The 19764-nt window shown below is 51.3% G+C and overlaps 2 protein-coding genes across 6 annotated transcripts in view; both read right to left on the bottom strand.

Annotated features, from left to right (window-relative positions):
• The window catches only part of IP6K1 (inositol hexakisphosphate kinase 1), a 36982-nt gene extending 24970 nt beyond the window's left edge, over positions 1-12012 (bottom strand). For 2 of the 4 annotated variants that reach the window (XM_066557958.1, XM_066557961.1), the window contains exons 1-3: positions 11903-12012; positions 11451-11505; positions 7051-7150 (exon numbers count right to left, since the gene is read on the bottom strand). The gene's annotated coding sequence lies outside the window, so the exon portion shown is untranslated. Of the gene's footprint in view, positions 1-7050; positions 7151-9095; positions 10307-11258; positions 11277-11450; positions 11506-11902 lie in introns of those variants that run through there. The other 2 variants (XM_066557960.1, XM_066557959.1) reach the window with 2 other exon arrangements.
• Positions 12013-13265: 1253 nt separating this feature from the next.
• Positions 13266-19275, bottom strand: CDHR4 (cadherin related family member 4). Of its 2 annotated transcripts, XM_066558125.1 has the most exons (20): positions 19186-19275; positions 18775-18795; positions 18444-18640; positions 18209-18371; positions 18043-18128; positions 17832-17927; positions 17320-17423; positions 17111-17247; positions 16874-17039; positions 16635-16785; positions 16253-16355; positions 15844-16059; positions 15626-15765; positions 15394-15541; positions 15118-15320; positions 14897-15036; positions 14777-14812; positions 13732-13798; positions 13611-13641; positions 13266-13486 (listed from the first exon to the last, which is right to left on the bottom strand). In XM_066558125.1, the coding sequence occupies exons 1-20, from the start codon at positions 19235-19237 to the stop codon at positions 13431-13433; spliced, it is 2313 nt and encodes a 770-aa protein (XP_066414222.1). In that variant the 5' UTR covers positions 19238-19275; the 3' UTR covers positions 13266-13430. The 2 variants fall into 2 exon arrangements, with proteins under 2 accessions (XP_066414222.1, XP_066414221.1); XM_066558124.1 differs by lacking the exon at positions 19186-19275 and having other exon boundaries at positions 18775-18946.
• Positions 19276-19764: the final 489 nt, after the last annotated feature.

The raw sequence follows: 19764 nt of genomic DNA, 5'->3' as shown, positions 1-19764 counted from the left end.
ATTCCCACCTGAAACAAGGAGAAGGGAATTTCAAAGCATGGCTACTGGTAAGCAGGCATTTAGGATCTGTGAAGGGAATTTAGGATCCTTGAAGAGACTGACCCCACAGTCACGATCCAGACACTCCATCCAAAGAGCACCTTGTGAACAGCAACACATCCTGTACAAAGGGAGGGGAGAGCAAACTCAGCTGGTGAGGAGCAGAAGCTGGCTCCAGTACTCAGGAAGCAGCACAAATGTTTTGTTTCCTTAGGAATTAGGACAACATATAGATTTAAACACATCAAGTCTAAGAGTTATGCATCAAAACCAAACACAGACTTGCCACAAAGAACCATCACAAGCCAGCTAATCTCACCCTTAGGGCCTCTGTAAACCAGTGTTTGATTTGGTTCACTTCAAGCTCCCTGTAAAGCAGCTTTACAATTCCTATCATACACTGTGGGCTGTGACATCACTCTGATCCATCTCCTCCTCAGATCTATACATTGCCCTTTTTCTGAGCTGCCTGAGAATTAATTACATGGAAATGAACAGTGTTAGATAAGGGCATTCCAAGCAACTGGCTCTCTTAAAGGAGCTGGGGACTGCAGGATCTCTGCCTTCAGAAAATCTGTGGCAATGCCCATTCAGTGTTGTTAGAGAATGAGTTTAAGACCTGAACAGGCAAACACTCATCTTCTCACTTCTGTGGTCAGAAACAAACATCTGCTCAGCCACAGCCTGGGCTCTACCTCTCTGCCTCTTGTCACCACCAGATCACATCAGAGCAGCATCCTGACTGAGAATGTCCTGCCAAAGTTGTAGGGGATGCACAAACAGTAGCTCTGAACAAAAAGATTAGCAGTGTGACTTTTAATGTGTTGTCTGCATAAGCTCCACCTATCCCTCCATGGAATGCAAGGCACTAACAGCTTCACAGCCTCATGTGAGCTGGAATTTCAGTACCCAAGAGGACTTTAATCTCACATATGCAGACAGAGATACACCAGGGCATTTTGGCAGTTACAACAGCATTTGAGATGACTGGAGGGGCACACACATCAGAATTTTCTCTTTCTCTGACTGTGAAGATAAAGCTAAACAAACATTTTGCCTCAGCTACACTTGTCTTTTTCTACACAGGGAAGCAGAAAACACATTTGGCAGGTCCTTAATGGCATCCTGCAGTTTTATCAGACAGCACAACTTCTGTCTGAACACTGGTAAAATACTCAAAGCCATGAGAAATGCAGCAATTCTTACATCTCTCTGCTGAAACCTGACAAGTCAGCAAAGCGCTCAGTTGATTTGGTTAACAGATTCTTTAGATATCTTTTAGATAACCATAATCTACCTGAGCTTACCCAAATGGAAAGGAAAGAACCAGGAATAGGCTACTGGTTGATATTTCCACTGAATGTTTCCATGATCTTGGTAAAACCGTTCAGTTGTGGTGTACTTCAGCCAGCAGAAAAACAGCTTCTCGGAAAGAACAATTTACTTGACTATCTTGCTACTTTTAAACCATTCTTTAAAGCCAGAAGTCTGGCAATCATTTCACTTTTCCTGATCCCCCTGCACTTCATTTCAACTTAGTCTTGCCTGTTAATTAAAATCCTCAAAATCTAAAGAATTTGTGTCCCAGTACATGAACAACTGAATTGGTTCTGTTAAGGTGGACTCAAATTAGGGCATCTCTTTTGAATGAATGTGGTGCTGCTTGGCCAAAAATCCAAATCCTTGAGCAACTTTTCTGTTTATATGGCAGAAACAGAAAGACAATCTAGGAGCACATCAGTCCAACAGAAAGACTAAGGGGAATAAAAGCAAGATCATCCAAACAAGCTCACTTCACCCTGGTAAACAAATTCTTGTGCCAAAAGCACAAGGAGCAGTGGTTGTTATCTAGTGGTTTGTTCTGCTACTGTAATTCTGAGACATTGCTATAAACAAAATTTGGGGCTTTCTTAAATATCTGAAAAGGCTCAGAGAAATGCAAGGCAGTCAGTTATACAGTACTCCAGATTATACCAATGCTCAGACACCATTTAATTTACTGTATGAGAAAATGGAACTGCAGATTGCCCTGTAATTTCAAGTAGATACCCATGCTACAATAAATATACCAAGGTTTGTATGGATAGGTAAAATTTTCTATGCCCAACTGAGAGATGCCCTCCTCTCTCACTGCAAACCAATCTAACTTCACATTGCCAATGAAAAAATTAATTCAGCTGGAAAAGGCATATTTTGGGCCCCCACTTTATCCAATTTTTTTTTCCTGAATAAAGCACTACTCACAATGACAAGGAAAGCATTCCTCACCTTTTACCCTCTCAACACCTCCAGCAAAACAAGCTTTACCTTAGAAGTGTCATTTAATCACTATCAGTGCCTCTACATTAAGGGATTCCACAGGCAGAACCTCACTAGGTAAGGATGAACATGCTGATTAATGCAGCTGTCCCAGCAGTTGTGGCAGAAACCACGTTATAAGCACGTCCATAGGGAGTTCCAGCCACATAATCACGTTGCAAATCCATGCCCCCTACTTGATACCAGTTTAATTTCCCTAAGCAGGTGACCCTTGAGGGTCACAGGCAAGAACACATGAGCTGTAACTTCTCAACTGAACACTTCACTGTGATTTTTTCTCCACAAGGAAGTACCAAAGGAAGGCACATTCTCATATACAGTATATTCTCTTGTATTGTCAACCTAATTTAAAAAAAGCCAAACTAGAGAAAAATCCCAAGCTCTGCATTAGGAGGGAAAAAAATCTCAATACAAGTGCTACAAGAAAGTTAATAGTGCCATGGAAAATTCAAGGATAAAGGGCAACATTTCATTTTTGAAGTTTGGGATGGGAAATAACGAGGTCTGTCATGGCAAATATACTTTAGACAAAGACAGTGCACTAAATCTGGTACTTAATTTAAGTAGAACATATGACATAGTATCTGATGGGACTGAAAGCTAAAGTAGTCATTTCATTTGAAACCAGATAAAACCCTAAACACAATTTCATACAAGGATACTCTCATCCCTTCAATATGGCAGAACACACATGACACACAACCCAGGGTCATGGAAAGGATTTTGATCTGGGCCTGATGTAACTCTCCTGAGGATCAGCATAATCTGCAAGGCTTTCAATCACTCATACTGAAAATCTTAAAGCTGTTAAAACACCTTAGAGTTGTTTTGTGGCTTGCAGCATGTTCTGGAAGGTAAAGGACAAAGAATTAACAGGAGGCCCAGCCAGCTGAGTGGAAATGAAAGGCAATCTGAACCTGAGGCTGTCTTCTCAGGAGACACATGCATCAAAAAATCATAACTTCAAGCTTGGCAAGGTGCTACATTTTATGAAGGACAAAACCTGGCACTTAAAAATGTCTGCAAGATTATTTTAGCCAATCAGGAGCCAGTACAACCATCCTTTGGTACTTTCTTCTAGCAAACCTCACACTGCCAAGGTATCCAATGCAACTTGGCTTTGCAAAAGGAAATATCCAAGAAGGGAGCTCAGAACACAGTTCACTCCACTGTATTTCTCAAGCATCTTCCAAAGGCACATTTAATATTCCAAATCTTCATTATTACTCTCCTATACACTAACCTGGGTAGCAGGCCCCTTAAAATGCTTTCCCACACCAACCAGCTCTGTTTGAGGGTTTGAAACAAGGAACTTCTCCTCTTCATTTGAAGTGAAGAATCAGACAAACAAAGCCTATATTTAACTTCCTGTTCACTGAAGCAGTCGTAAACAAGTCCCTGTAAACACTCTACAGGTCACAAATTCCCAACATCTTATCTAAATGTTAAGCTGCTGAAGTGGATCTCAAAGCTCCTTCCAACAAGCTTTCTAGTGTGCCACTTACAACAACTGAGGCCACTGGTTATGTAAGAGATGTAAAGCCAAAGCAAAAAGAAAGTATGTTAAACCTCATATGTCAAATTGGTTTGTAGATGATTAGATGCAGCACCTGCATATCCATAAAAAAATCTTCTGCCCCATACACTGAAAAAGCACAGCACACTCATCTAAAAGTCACACAGATTAGGGCAAGTTTGTTTTTAACAGCAAAACCTGTCTCAAGTGTACTTGTACAGCTACCTTAGTTTTTCACACTAAGTTCTTCTAAAGACACTGCAAGACCATGCTGCAGGTTGGTTTGGGTTGGGTTTTTTCCTACAAAATAACAGTCTGCTAAATCAGATGTATTCTCACAGCCACAATACATCACAGGCTGTATATAGCTAGGGAAAGCCAATTTCCCTTTCATTTTCTCTTCCAGATCAATACAGTGTGATAACATGTGCCAAAAGCATATCATGTCAGGCTGAAAAACACAAAATAACAAGCATAATGGGTGGAAAATAACACAGAGTTCTCTTCCTTGAGAATCATAAAAAAACTGCAAATGACAGGAAACCTGAAACAAAGTGCTTTGCACTCATGCAAGATTCAGCCTGGCAAGCTCACTACCATGGGACACCAATCTTTGGCAGATTTCTTAAAAGGTTTTGAATTTTCTTCTGGTTGTCATGTCACAATGGGATAAACTCAAAAAAACAAAGTCTCAAACACTTAACCATCTAAGCTGTGATCTTTAATTGCCAGGTTTTAGGAAGGTATTTTAACTACAGTGAATAAAAACCTTGGTTCACTTTTGGCTGGTGAATGATACAATACCATTAACTATTTTAACTAAGAATATTTGACTCAAGCTGCAGTCACAAATCAGAACTAATTTTTAAGACAACTGGTTTTTGTCATTAGGTGAACCAAATTGTCAATAGGTTCAGTTTTCTAAGCTGCTGAAATTCATTGCAAGTGTCAGTGCTAAGCATGCTACAAAACTAACACAGACCACAGGAATGGAAATTTCTGTGATTGTACCTAACTAAAGCTAAGAATAATTAAGGAGAAAAACAGAAACCCCCAAGTGCTGTTATTACACAAAAAAACCCAAAAAACAGTGTGCAGAGCACCTGAAGAAAAGTGAAAAACTATTCAACTCTGCATGATGCACAACAGTGATACCTATTCAGTCTGACTAAAATAGTTAGAGGTTTTTCCTCAGTTCTATAAAAATAAAAGATGCATAAAGCATGCTTGATAATGCTTATTGGTTCACATTTAGCTTACTGTCAAATTTTAATAAGTGTATTCAGGTCAACACTTGTGGTAAGAACTGTAAAATACTAAGACCTCAATTACATAAAGAAGATTTATGCCCAAGTAAAGGAAATGCCACTTGCACAGCACAAGAAAACACTTACAATATCTGCTTCTAATGGAAAATAAAGTAAACCACTCCATTATTTGCAAAAGTAAAGGGATCCATAAACATTTTGTACAGTGTAACACTTAATCTAAGTAAAATCCACATCTTTGAGACAAACATGATGGGGATTTTATTACAGGAAGCGTGGGAGTGTTTAAGAAACTATCTAAAAAAAAACCTGCATATGTATTGTTTCAACATAAACTGAGCTTCAGACTGCTTCAACAATTCTTCTGGGACAGACTCAAAACACTCAAGTTAAAAGTTCTTTTTATTTCCCTATTTGTGGTATGAGAGTCAGCCCCAGTGAATTCAACAGGTCTATTCCTCAGATGTGTCACTCAGCTTTACACAAAGACCACAGCTTGGAAAAGTGCAATAAACCTTTCAGCAAGCAGCAGTGCTGTGAGGGTCTTCCAAAGCTCCAAGACTTTACCATGTTTTTAACCAACAAACCAATGCAAGAGCAGCATATCTCATCTTCTGCAAGAGCTGCAGCAATTTCATGGCAGTTATTCGATGGTTTGATTCAGACACTGAGTAAGACATGGGACTATGCAGCCCCCAGGCTTTTCTCCCAAATCCTTCCTGCTTTAAATAACTCCCTGACATCTGCACTCCGTGGTGCACTGATTTTGGTGCTCAAAGCTGCTTATCACCTATAGTTAGCTGTAATGAGATCATGACTGCTCCCCACACGTGCTTAAGCTGCTCAGACAGTACTGTCAAAGGACACTGAACAAACAGCCAGTCCTATCTTCTTGTGCCCTTTTTAAGATTTCTGAACTCGCTTTTGGAAATGCTTGGCAATACTTTGATACCAACAATGGAATAACATTAATTGGAATTAAAGATCACATGATATTTTGCATTAATGTACTCTGGAAGTTTAAAAAATTGGGGAAAATGAAGCTCAGCATAGAACCATGGTGGAGGTGAGAAAAAGAGAAATGTCAGAACAGAATATATAAGCTATATAGTAATTTAGCTTTAGATCAGCACTCAAGTCAGCAGTGACAGACACAGGAGCATGCCCTGGAGAGAAGGCACCATGTGCCTCCTCTCCCTACCCCAGGGAGGTACTTGTGGAGCTCAGCTTCCCTGGTCATTACCTTCTGCATTTCAAACTAAGACCATCATCCACCAGGTCAGGCTTCCCCACCAGGAAACTGAACTGTGTGACAACCACTAATTAACACACCATGTCTAAAGAAAACAAGGTCATTTGAATCTGTTTATACCACAGGTATACTGAGTCATATCTTTGTTGATAAAGAGCTGGGGGAAAACAAATATGATTGACTTTCTTCCAAATTCAGGACAGCACGAAGTAACCTCTGTGAAACTGAAAGACTATCAGATCAGCCTTATCAACTTTCAGCAAACTAACCTCTGAAAAGAAAGAAAAAAGCACACAATGATAAGAATTCTGAAATCATCATAAGGTGATTCAGCTGCAAATCAGCCACCTGAATGGCCAGAATTACTAGAGCATGAGTGAGCCTCCGATTCTTGGAATTTTAGTTCTTATTACAAAGAACTGATGCCAATTTGGTCAATGAACAGGACTGAATTTTTCACTCTGTGCTACTGCACTTACCTGGGTGTTCCTGTAGTATCCTTCAAAAAGAAGAGCAAAACTCCCACAAACTGTGTCTACATATCCTTACTTGAAGGGTAAAATTCCAAAGGGAGAGGTAAAAAGCAAGCAGTTTATTTCTCTTTGCATCTCTAAGATGGCTGCATATGTATTCTGAACAAAACAGAAAGAAGTTACCTTGGAGATGTCACCCAAGCTCCTTTGGCTGAGCAGTCACTGGAATATGGAGCCAACTTCTCACAATCAAGAGGGAGCAGGACCCCAGAAGCAAGTCAGCCTGTGAAATGATGTATGGAAACAAGTTAGCAAGTCCTAAATTAGATTTTATTTGGAACTTTACTTGCTTGTCAATTCAGAATGTTTGAGAGCATGCCTTCCCTAGAGACTGGGACTGGAACTCACAAGTTCCTTTAAGGAAGCAAATGCTCTCACTCATTCCTGTGGGCTCTGGCAGATGCTCTTGACCAAACCCACCAGTTGGGCTGAGGGGACACACTGTCCCCAGTAGCCTCCGCCACCCTTAGCTGAAAACTCCCAACCAGGGTGGAACAGAGCAGGATCCATGACTGTTCCTCACCAGGCAGGGATGGGCACTAGGGAAGAAAGGCTGGAGCAGAGGATATTAAACCCCAGCAGCTGAACAGGCCTGGTTGTAGGCCCCAACGCAGGGGAGGCAGCATTTGGCAAAGCAGCAGGACAGCTGGTGAAGGAGATAACCTTTCTAACTACAAAAGCTAAATCAGAGACAGCTTAGCTACTGCAGCTCCCAAGCACGTGCAGTGACGTCCAGCCAGGACAGACACATCCATATCATAACCTCTTTCACTGCTTTTATCAGATTTGGTTGACGGATATCCTACTAATATAATTATGGCAGCTATGTCCATGCGATTTTTTAACAAAACAACTGCACCCATTTTAACTACTGTGGGCATATTATACAGCTAGAGAGACACCCTGGATTAGCAAAGCTTATTCCTTTACTCCCAAAGAAGGGGTTCAAACATTAATGACACCACATACTCATGGGGTGATGCAAAATAAATGCAAGCTTAAGAAGGTTGTCTTTTACACACAGTTAATGCCACTCAAAATGCATACAGAGGAGCCTGTGGAAATGAATGAAGGCAAAGGACTTGCACCTCAGTACCATCTGCAGAGTGGTTCACACCAGCATGGACTACACAGGAAGCACAGGCAGCCCAACACACTGATTAAGAGAATTGCATCTCTTAGGAAGCACATCTACCCGAAGAGCACACTGGGAACACCAAGAATAACAGCTGCTGCCACATCAGAACGGCACAACACCACGCACAGGCGGTGCTGCAAAACAGAAACCAAGCAGCCACGCACACACACTTCCTCTGCCTCCCCCACCACCCCTACGGCAGCAGCAACAAACCTGATATTAAACACTGGCCAGCATCCTGCTCTGCATTCCTGTCACATCAGGAATAGAAATGAGGGAGACTGCTAGCTGCTCCTCCATAGAGCTGAAGGGCTCCTTCAGTTTACAGCACGTAACACAAACACTCCACATGACTCTTGCAGAGGGTTCTGTTGCATTTTCTTTTCTTTTGCTCCTTTTCTCAAACTCGCTAGGGACCCTCTGTACTTACTAAACTTGTTTTTGATACATTCCCTCTCAAAGACTGAGAGGTCAGAAATAAAAGCAGTTGTTCCTAGACATGCCACACTATATAAACAAGCACGCAGAGAGCCACACACAAACTCTGCAAGTCAAGTTCAATGCTAAACCCTGCCCAGCACCAATGTGACACTGTCAAATGTAAGAGCAAACAAATCAGGCTGCAGCTTTTTGTCAATACTAACTTCTGAGGCTACAAATCCCAGCATTAGCACTCCACTGAGATGCTCACATCTCCAACATGTTATGAGCTAATCCCTGATGGACAGATTGGGGGAATCTATTGACAGCGAGTGAAGTGCCTGCGTTACACTGCAATAATCAAGGCCTCTGTCAGATTTTCCATGGCTTCAATATCTGCATTTCAACCACAGATGGAAGAAACACACCTTCTCTGGAGCATGGGTTCTGGATATCCAATTCAAACTTAGCACCTACATTTCTTATCTTAGTGGAAGGCACAGTGAGTGCCATCCCATACCCAGCGTGCCAGTCAGAATCCACCAGATCCACAAAAACCTTTAGGCACAGAGAAACTAACTAAACACGGACATCTGAAAAGTGATCAAACCTTTTTACAAACATTTGGTGATCCACTGGACCAAAGAGACTGTGCTCTGTAAGCAGATGGTCAACAAACAGCCCCCAGCTTGTACAGGTCTCCTCATCTAGCACCAGTCAAGCTCAACAAGGTCACATTTCAGAGTTTGATCATTTCACCCAAAAGGAGTAAGCTCTGTATTTGTGGGAGAAAAGGAAAGAAACAAACCAGGCAGCTCAGATGGGATGAGCAGAGCATACAACTGCCTGATTAAGAAGAAATCACAACAGTTGTTTAAAAGACCAATTAGCTGATTAAGGGCACAGGTACTACTCCAGCCTGGGCACTTTTGTGACCTCTGAGTGCTTGCTACTCTAACCTTGACTTTTCACTACGTGCAATGCAAGGCAGAATAACTTCCAAGTCAGCTGACTTGCACAATCTGCCAAGAGAGGGGATCTCAAAGCACATCTAACTTTTCCTTCTAAAATATTTTTATAAGAAGGACATGTCCGGTGCTGTCCACCTGATGATCAGGCACACAATGATTCACAGAAGTAGAAGAGAAGCATGGGCACTACTGTTCCATTTAATTTTTGAATATATGTAAAAATGTGGTTTAAAATTATATTTATATGCAAGAAAATAGATAATGTAAAAGTACTGTGTAAAGAGTTGGACTCTTTACACAGTCACACTGCAGATTACCCTGAACTCACATAAGACCCCATTCCAGCACCAGCCCCATTTCCCTTGCACCTGCAAAATCATTTATGCACTCACAAAGCTGGGTAGAAAAACAGACAGTTTGTCTTTAGCTTGATCAGTCTGTAAGTCAGGGAACTCCGATTCTCACCTGCACAGGCATAAGCAACAAGGCAAGAACCTCCCATGGGTTGCAGTCTATACTTACGCGAGCTGAAGCACCTGTGAAACCACATATGGAACGTGAAAGCGGTGACCAGAAGCAGATCTTAAAAACTGTCCCCTTTCTTATCTCAACAGATAATCGTGCTCACTTCCTCTTCTTCTATGCAAGAAACACGCAGAACTGCCACAAAGTGCCTAATGAAAAACCAGAGGGTCCAGGAGAGTGTCCCACCAGCATATCCTCTCTTTCCTTCAAAGATTCCTACACCAATAACCTTGTATACATCAACTTCCCCTCCAGGAGCTAAAGATCACTTCCCCTGCTCTCCCAAAAGTCCTTACTAGACAGGAAGCAAAGGCAAGGCCATAAAAAAAGACATTTCACATCACCCTAACAGGCTCTAACCAGGATAGCATAGGCTGTTCATCCATGCACCTGGAAATGGTTGTGCTGAAAAAGCTGAGAGGGTGTGAAACACCCTCCAAGAAAGGAAAAGAAAAAAATAGCATTAGGACAATTCAATACATTGACCAAACAAGGATTTGATGCAGTTGAAAATGCAACCCAATGTTATCTTGTTTTATAAAGCTCACAACTAAATCTTTTCATAACCTACCACTTTCCTTCCAGCTCCAAAACAAAGCACTTACCTTAATTCAGAGCTAAACTAACCTAGAAAAATACTTCACGATCAAAATAATAAAAAATTGTTACATGGGACTAAGAGAGACCTACTTAGGATTACAGTGACAACATGCAATAATGATACACCTAATTCTAAAACACTTTAAATCTCCCGACAGAATTTCTATAAAAAGGAAAGCAGAATCTTAATTCAGTGATAAACAACAAGAATACCATTATTTTTCTCCATCAAAAGCCTGACCAAACACACAAGTGTTAGTATATCAGCTGCAGGTGACAGTTCACTACAATGAGACTTTCGAAACATACTACTGCATATTATTTTGTGAGACAAGCTACTAACCATGTTTACACGGCCCTAACGATCACAGAAACATTACACTAAAAATGAACAGAGACCCAAGCCCCCACCATTCCTGCACCATTCAGTGTTTCGTTTGCAAAGGCCAATTATTGGAATCCAGCTCTGGAAGCTCTGAACACCAAGTTAAGCCAGGTGAACCTGAAGGGAGGAAAAGCAGATGGAGCAAAAAAAGAGCAAGACAGGTTGAAATGACAAAAGCAGCACATACTAAAGCATATTGCTTTAGTAGGAAAAAAAAAAACCAACAACAACAACAAAAAAAGAGCTGATGCTGAGCTTAAAAATGAAGGAATACGGACCCAGTACCACCTACCCTAATTCAACCCCCACCTGGGAAACCCCGGGGAAGGCTGGTCCCGATCCAGGGCTGCAGACCCAGTCACCCAGGGGGACTGCCAGGCACTCCGGGTGTCCCCACCGGGGCAGCCAGCGCTCCCGGGCCACCCACACCCCTCCCGTGCCGGGGGCACCACGGACGGGCCCTCAGCCCCACCGGCCTGCTCACCATGTTGGTTTCATGTTACCGCCGCGGTTTCCGAGCTCCTTCCTGCGCGCAGCTCCTGTGGAAGGGAAGGAAGGGCACAAAGGGAGGGGACGCTCGCTCTGCCCGCTAGGCAGGGCCCTGCCCCGGCACCGCGCTGCCCAGCCCGGGGAACCCCGCCCCGGCCGTACCCCAGGCGGGCCCCGCAGGGGAAAGCACCCGGCTCTCACCCACGCACACACGGGGACGAACCGGGCTCTCCCCAGCCCCTCCGCACAGCACAGGGCCGCGCACGGACCCCTCCACTCCAGGCCCATCCCGGTGCTCGCTGCCCCCTCAACCCGGCTGCTCGCGGGGCTGTGCCTGTGTGCCCCCTCTCCCTTCACGGGGCCGCACCCGGGGCTCCCCTCACGGCAGCGCGCTCGGCTCAGCCTCCCGCCCGGCAGCCTGGCCAGTCCCCGCCCGCCGCGGCTCACCGGGGCCGGCGCTGCCTGCCCGGCCGGGACACCGGAACGCGGAGCCCCAGCACCGCCGCTCCCCGCCGCCCGAATCAACAACAAGATGGCGGCGCCCGGGCGGGCGGGGCCCGGCGCTGGCCGTCATAGCAACCGCGCCGTCCAAAGCCCGCCCCTTCGCCCTGCGCGCCAGTCCGCACCTGCGTCCCGCCCCACGGGGGCTCTCTGGGACGCTGATAGGTCAAACTCGTTGTCACTCAAGAGCAAAGCCGCCCCGCCCTCTCCCGAGCGCGGACGGCAGCGCACGTTAGGCACACGTGACGCCCGCCAGAGCCCCGCCCCCTCGCTGGCAGCGCCGTCTGATTGGCTGCTCGCAGAGAAGGGGGGGCGCTCGGCCAATGGGCGCGGCCCGCGGCTCCGCGCTCCGGACCGCGCTCCCCGGTCAGAACCTCTGCCTGGCCGCTCTGCACGCCGTGTTCCCCGGTACAAACTCACACCCGGCCGTCCCGCCGTCCCACACTCAGAGCTCCCCGCCCCGAGCCCCTGGGGCCGCTCCGTATCCCACCCCGGCCGCCGCTCCGAGCGGGGTGTCGCCAATGGGACACGCTCACGCACCACTTCTGTACCGCAAAGGGTTAAATTCCCGGACGGTCACGGTTCCAGTGGGTTCAGGGCAAAAAGGGACCCTCAGGCAAAGTCACACAGGTGACCCCTCTCACTGTGAAATTTCACGGCTGGCCCCTGTTCCCCTTAGTCACCTACTCCCCAAATCAGTCTCTTCCCTCTTATCCCGCCGGTGCGTCATTTCCCCGGGAGCTGCCAGGGAGGCGTCCCGCGGCGCGCTCCTTTGAAATTCAAATAACCGCTTTCCCACCTCCCGCTGACTGACGCCTTCAAAGCCTCCCGCCGCTCCCAGCTCCTCCTGCGGCGTCCCTCTCACCTGCACCCAGCTAATTCACTTTTCCTCCCAATTATCAACCCATCCCCTCTGCCCACCAGCTGCTCATCCCACCCGTTTGCGCCTGCGAGCGCTGTAACAAAGCAGAGCTTGAGGGGGACACGGGACTCGGGGCAAAAGTGGCTCAAAATTACCCGTGGCTAAGTTTTCTCGCCCCAGATAACCTCCCTGTGGACTGCCCCGGCTGGGTCACATCCAGAGACTATAGAGATGCTTCTGTGACCGAAGCAGGCTTGGCCGAAGCTCTCATAACCTTTTCCGCAGTGCCAAGCCAGCTGCCAATCCTTGTCCTGGGTCACGGCACCCACATGGCTGACGAGACAGTGCTAATGACCAGCGCAGCAGGACAGCCACAGCAGCACTGCGCTGCACCGGGACCCCCTGAGGCAATCACAGCCGCCTGTGCAATCTCTGACACATTTATTAGCTCTGCACCGGCTGAGGTGGCTCAGGGTGTGCCTGCAGCCCGTGTGCAGCAGGTTTGGCCACAAAGGATGGGTCTCCTCCTCGGGGCTGTACCAGCTGTGTGCCAGTGCCCGGTGCTCTGCCCAGCACTGCCCCCGTGGAGCTGTGGGGCACAAGGAGCCCCCTTCAGATCCAGCGTCGAGCCCCGGTCACGCTGTTGAAGAGATAATCCCTGCCGGTGCCTGGGATGGAGGCAGCACTCAGCCACTGCCCTGTGGGCCCGGTCCCCATCCCTGCTGTCCCCAGACTCCTCTGCCCTGGGGGACACAACCTCAGGCTGTTGGGGCTGTGGGACAGGGCACTCACGTGGGTCCTGAGCATGGCCATCGAACTGCCCCTGTGGGGAGGAGACAGGAGAGGCTGCTGAGGGCCACAGGGTTCTTCTGCCTCCCTGGCAGGGCACCCACCCTCGCTGCCGCACACTTACTGGGCTGCTGGCGTGTGGGTGTCCCCGTTCCTCCTTGTTCCTGCCATGCTCCATCACATCCCAGGAGCTGCAGAAGGAAGAGGGGAAGGGAGGGAATGATGCCAGTGATGGGCTGTGGCCTCAGCCCCAAGAGAGGCTGCTGGGAGAGACTTGCCAGCCAGGTTTTGCCCTGCCAGCTGCACCCTGTTAAGCCCATCATCCGCCTACCTGATTGTCCCCTGGCACAGGAGGGGATGGACTGTGACAGGGCTGTGCTCCCCCAAGCACCACCACCTTTCACGAGTGCCTGAGCACCAAGCAGGTCTGTCACCACATCCTCTTGTTTCCCCACATGCTGGAATGCACCACTCTTGTGCTTGGAGGATGCTGTGCTGGGGCAGCTGCCAGGGGGCTAACCCTGGGTCTTCTCCCTTGCATAGTCACTACACTCCCAGTGTCACCAAGCACTGTGTCCCCAACCTTGCCAATGCACCTGGATCCAGCTATGCATCACCTCGGGGCAGTTATGCCACTGGAGGTGACTGTTATCCTGCCATGGGCTTGCACGTCCCCTCCTTGCTGTGCAGACACTTGGCCCAGGCTGCTCTAGCATCTGCCCAGGCTCTGTCCTCTGTCACCTGTCACCATCACTGATCCTCCAGGGGTTGTGCAGCCTGCTCAGCTCTTCCCTGGGAGCTTTCCCTGAAAAATGGGGCTCACCCCTGCCAAACGGGCTCCCCTGGTGAGCTGCAGTGACCTCAGCCCTGGTGCCAGGACCCAGCCTTGCAGTAGTCATTGGCACCAGCACTGTGCCATCCCACCCTGTCCACTGCAGAGTTTGTGCCCTAACCTGGCCACCAACATGGTCTACTGGCCAAATTGTTCTCTCTGCTTCCATAGCCCCCATCAGGGCTGCACCCTTGCCTTGGGAGAGATGGGTCCCTGGAACAGCAAGCCACGGCCAAATGCAGGGAATATTAAACATACCCCGTGTGCTGCGTCTCCCTGGCTACCTGCAAGGACAATACAACCACCAATGTGACCACCCAGGCCATCCAGCACTCACCTCTTGGCCAGGAACAGCTTGCCAGGGGCCCGGTTGCTGTGGGAGGAGCAGAAGGCGAAGGCAGCCGTGAACCCTCAGCCTTGCTCACTGAGCCGTGCCGTGAGGAGGGCTGGGGCTCACCTGCACAGCAGGTTCCGGGCCGTGCAGCCCAGGGTGGCCAGCAGCAGGACACCAGAGAGGGTCAGCACAGCCACAAACCAGGCTGGTGGGTGCCACACCGCCTCCGTCTGCAGGACAACCAGCGGCTCCTTCTGCAGAGTCTGTGGAGGCAGGGGGTGAGGGGCCATGGGAGGGTGCTCCAAGGGACCCCAGAGCTCCTCCCGGCCACGGGCTCTGCTCACCGTGCGCTGGGTGGTGGTGCTGGCTGGCACGGGGGTGCTCCGGGGGGTGACGTGCACCACCAGTGCCACCAGGCTGCTGCGGCGGCGGCCACCAGAGCCACCCCACACCTCCACCAGCAGGACAAAGGGCTGGGGCTCGGCTCGGTCACCGGGCAGGTAGACAAGGGTGTTCCCCTCCAGCCGAAAGCGCCCATCCTCATTGCCTGGACGAGAGGGTCTGCTCAGTGTCACACCACGGCGAGGGCTGGTTTGTGCTGTGCCTTGGCCGCTCCTCACCTCCAACAATGGTGTAGGTCAGCAGGGCGCTGTCGGGGCTGCCGTGGCACAGCAGGCGGGTGACAGGCTGGCGGCTGCCCGGGGACCCGGCCGTGATCCGCAGCTCCTGCACCTCGGGGATGCACTCCGGCAGCTGGTCCGGCACAGCCTGTCGGGAGCAGGGGGAAGCGGCGGGGTAGGCACCCCCAGTCCTCACCCCCACCACAGCCCACCCAGGGGGCTGCCCTCACACCTGCAGGCGCACAGACACATCGCACAGACGGCTCTGCCTCTTCCTCGGGTCCAGGTCATTGTGGGTGTCCGTCAGCCGCACCACCAGCCTGTAGCTCTTGTGCTGCTGCGAGTCCAGGGGTCCCACCACGCGGATCTCGCCTATGGGAGCTGGGAGCTGCTGGGAGCTGGTGGGTGCCATGGGTGTGGCGGGGACTGGGAAAGGGGCTGGGGGCTCACCTGTGCGCCTGTCGATGGAGAAGGGCTGTGCGGGGCCAGGCCCCCCCTCCAGGCTGTACTCCAGGCTCTCCTGGGGGTAGTCACGGTCAGTGCCAGCCACACGCCCCATGAGGCTGCCGAAAGCTGCTGTCTCTGGCACAGTGAAGGTAGCACTGCTGGGGCACACTGGTCTGAATTCGTTGACAGGTGTCACCGTCACAAGCACAGGCACACGGGCTGTGTGGCACACAGCTGCTCAGCCAGGCTGGCACCCCCACACAGCCTGTGCTGGGCTGGGTGACATGGGGACAGAGGCACCACCTCTGGGGTGGGCATCTCTGGGGCAGCAGGGAAGGAATGTTTCCTCCATGATCTGCTGGTTTGGGGATTGGGAAAGGTGTTTTCCCACCCTAGGGACATGGGCACTCACTGCTCTGTCGGGGCTGCCCTCCCACTGTCACCACAATGGTGGCTGTGAACTGGAAGCCTAGAGCAGCCATGGCCTCCGAGTCATAGTCCAGGGTGGTGTTGACCTGCCAAGCCAGGAGGGAAGACTCAGGCTGAGCTGAGGCACTCTGCAAAGCTCAGATGCTCTGCAAAGCCAGAGTGTCCCACAAAGCCAGGGTGTCCCACAAAGCTGCGATGCCAGGGGAGAAGGAGGGAGCAAGTGAGGAGAACAAGCAGGCCTTGGGGAGCAGGGAGCCCTGACCCAGAACCTGGCAAGACAGCACAAGTCACAGGGTCCCATTGTCCCACTGGGCTCCGGGGTCTGGCTTGCTGTCCACCTGGGCACTGCCCATGGCCCCACTCACCTTCAGCTGTGGCCCCTCCATGCAGAAGTGGGAGAGGGAGGAGGGAGGCCCCTTAAGAGCATAGTGCAGACACCCATCAGTGCTGGTGGAGCTGGTGCACCTCAGTGTCACCAACGTGCTGCCAGGGGACATGGTTTCAGGCACCTGGGACCTGTGGCGGGGCAGTCAGCAGCTCAGCCTCTGTCCCATGTCCTGGGTTTGGCAGAGACTCCATGCACCCGCTCCCCCCTGAACCATACACGAAGATGGCTGGGACACATCTCGGTGCCAGGCGGTCTGTCCCCTGCACAGTGACATTGACCGTGGCAGTGGCGTGATCGTCGGGGTGCAGCGCGTTGTAAGCCCGGATGAGGAGGCGGGCACGGATCGCCTGCAGCCGCCGGGTGCTGCGGATCTCCCCTGTCACTGCAGGAAGAGCCATGGCCTCACACTGGGCACAGGGACAGGGACAGGGTGATCCCTGCTGCCGTGCTCACCCTCGTCAATGGCGAAGAGCACGGGAGCCACAGGAGCGAGGATGGCATAGCGGACATTGTCACCTCTGGCATGGACCTGTGTGACCACCTCCCCAGGGCCAATGCCTTCTGTCACTGTCACAGCCTGGTGTGGCTCACTGCAGGCAAGGTGGGCATTGTGGCATGGCCCGGTGCCACCAGCACCCCCCTCCTGGCCCAGCCCCACTCACGGGAAGGTGACGCGGGGACGGCGTGATGGCAGCACCTCCACCCTTAGAGCCCTGCTGCAGTTGTGCCCGTGACGATCCATCACCTCAATGTCCAACAGGAACGTCTGTGGGCCAGCACCGGGGCAGCTGTGGGACAGCCCTGGGTGGCACCAACAATGGGGATTGGGATGGGGATGGGGACAGGAATAGCAATGGGATGGGAACAGAAACAGGAACAGAGACAAAGGAGAGAGGGCAAGAGATGAGAATGGGACTTGGAGTAGGAACAGAGGTGGGAAGAGGTGTGGTATGAGCTGGAGACTAGAATGGGCAGGAATACAGACAGGGATGAGGATATGGACAGGACTTGAGATGCGGAAGGGGATGGGGACTGGGCTGGAGCACTTGTGGGTCTAGGGGGAGACAGGGGCCTAATGGACAGAGCGGGATGTGGAGGGAGAGCTGTGGCCAGGGAGGGGGGTGCTGGTGGCCTGAGAGGTGGCTGTGACCAGCCTGGGGCTGCTGGTGCCCACCTGGGTGTCCTTGCTGGGATCAAAACCATTGTCAGGTGCCAGCACCAGGCCCTGGCGGGTGAGCGTGAGTGGTGTGTTGCCGTTTTGGAGCCTGAACTGCAGAAAGGAGGGTGATGGGAACCCCTGTCCCACTCCTCCATATCCGGGGTTCAGCTGTCCCCAAGGCTTCTCCCTTCTGTGGGGGTGTGGCCCCCAGGGAGCTGCCACTCACCGTCAGCCCACCGAGTGGCTGTGGCAGCACCACGTACAGGGGTGTCCGGGGCACCACATCTGCCATCACCTGCACCACATCACCCTCTGGAGCAGAGCACAGCTGTGAGAGCTTGGTGCTGGCTGGCACCCACAGCCCCCACTGCCCTGTGCCCCCCTGTTCCCACCTGTGCTGGCAAAGAGGGTCTCACAGCGCAGCACGTGGCCTGCTATCACCCGGACAAAGAGCCGCTCCTCCACCTCATCCTCACCAGGACAAGCAGCCCGCAGGATCAGTGTGTACTGGTTCACCCGGCGGGCATCGAGCTCTGCGCCAGCACGCAGTGTCACCTGCCATGGGGACACAGGCACTCAGCAGGGCGTCTGCCAGCTCCTGCCCCACTCCCCATTCCCCAGCCACACCTCTGCCCGGAACATGGTGGCATCTGTGGGGTCAGAGCTGATGGCGATGGAGTTGAAGGGGTGCTCGTGCTCGATGCTGTCCAGGGTGACATTGGGACTGCTGCTTGAGTTGCTGCAGGACACGGTCACCTCAGTGACACGGGTGCCTGGCACTGTGTCCTCACTCAGGGTCACCACACGTGGCAGGTCAGGCAGGACTGGTGGAAGACCCCAGGGACCACTGACGACTCATCCAGCTGTGCTTACGGAGCTCTGCTCCTGCACCCAAGCACCACTGCAGGCACAGCTTTCCCTGGCAGACACAGCTGGGTCCAAAGCACCCTGCTCTTACCTGTTGCTCTGACAAAAGTCCCTGCAAAGAGGAGAGTGTCACCACAGCCTGCCAGGTGTGCCCTGGCAATGCCCTGGGGAGGCCCCAGAATTCCCTCTGTGAGATGCTCTGATGAAACCCCATTGGTGTCTGGATATGCCACAGTGATGCCCAAAAGAAATCCCAGTAACATTCTGGCAATGCTGAGGACACCCTGAGGACACCCGGGAATGCCCTGAGCGCATGCTCGTGGGATGCCCCCTCCCCGCCTCAACCCAGCCAGGCAGCTGCCAACCCCTCTGCCCATCCTGGGGTCAGCCCCAGGAATGTGGGAGCAACCGAGGAGAGCCTCTTCCCTGTTGCCTTCCTCTCAGTCATCCACCCACGATCTGGCAAAGGGTGCCCCGAACACTGTGATCTTGAAGCACCTACCCGGGGCACAGAGGCTGAGGAGGAGGAAGGTGAGGTGTCCGTGCATGCCCATGGCTCGCTGGGTGTTTGGGACAAGCTGCAGCCGGTTGCCAGGGCTGCTGGGCACCACCCCAGCCCGGCGTCATGCCGTCCATCCCCACCCGTGGTGTCCGGCCCGGCCAGGGGAGGGACAGGGCACGGCTCCAGTGCCCCCGGCTCTGCACGTCGCCGCTCCCAGCCCCTCGCCACTCGCAGCTCCGTGGGGTTTGGCTGCCACCCCACGCTGCTTCACCACGCGGCACGCTCGGGAACCGGGAAAATTAGCTGGGAGGTAATTTTTGGCCGTGTTCTCGTTCATTTGCAAACCAGTGCCGCTTCCCCGGGATCCCCATTAAGCGTTATTAGTTCCCAATTAACGGGCACCACGGCCCGGGTCACTCTTCCCTTCCCGCCTCCAGCGCCCAGCCCGGCTCTGGCAGCCCGGTGGCGTGGGGTGCCGACGGAGGATGCCTCCGCCGGGGCTCTGTACCGGGGCTGCCCTCCTTCCCTGCGGGGCATACCGAGCTGCGGGACGCCCGGTGCCCGCGGTGCCGCCGGCCG

Source organism: Molothrus aeneus, chromosome 12 (genome assembly GCF_037042795.1).
Source record: "Molothrus aeneus isolate 106 chromosome 12, BPBGC_Maene_1.0, whole genome shotgun sequence".
Classification (NCBI taxonomy): domain Eukaryota; kingdom Metazoa; phylum Chordata; class Aves; order Passeriformes; family Icteridae; genus Molothrus; species Molothrus aeneus.
The sequence above is the reverse complement of the archived record's forward strand: the minus strand, read 5'-3'. Positions and strand labels throughout refer to the sequence as shown.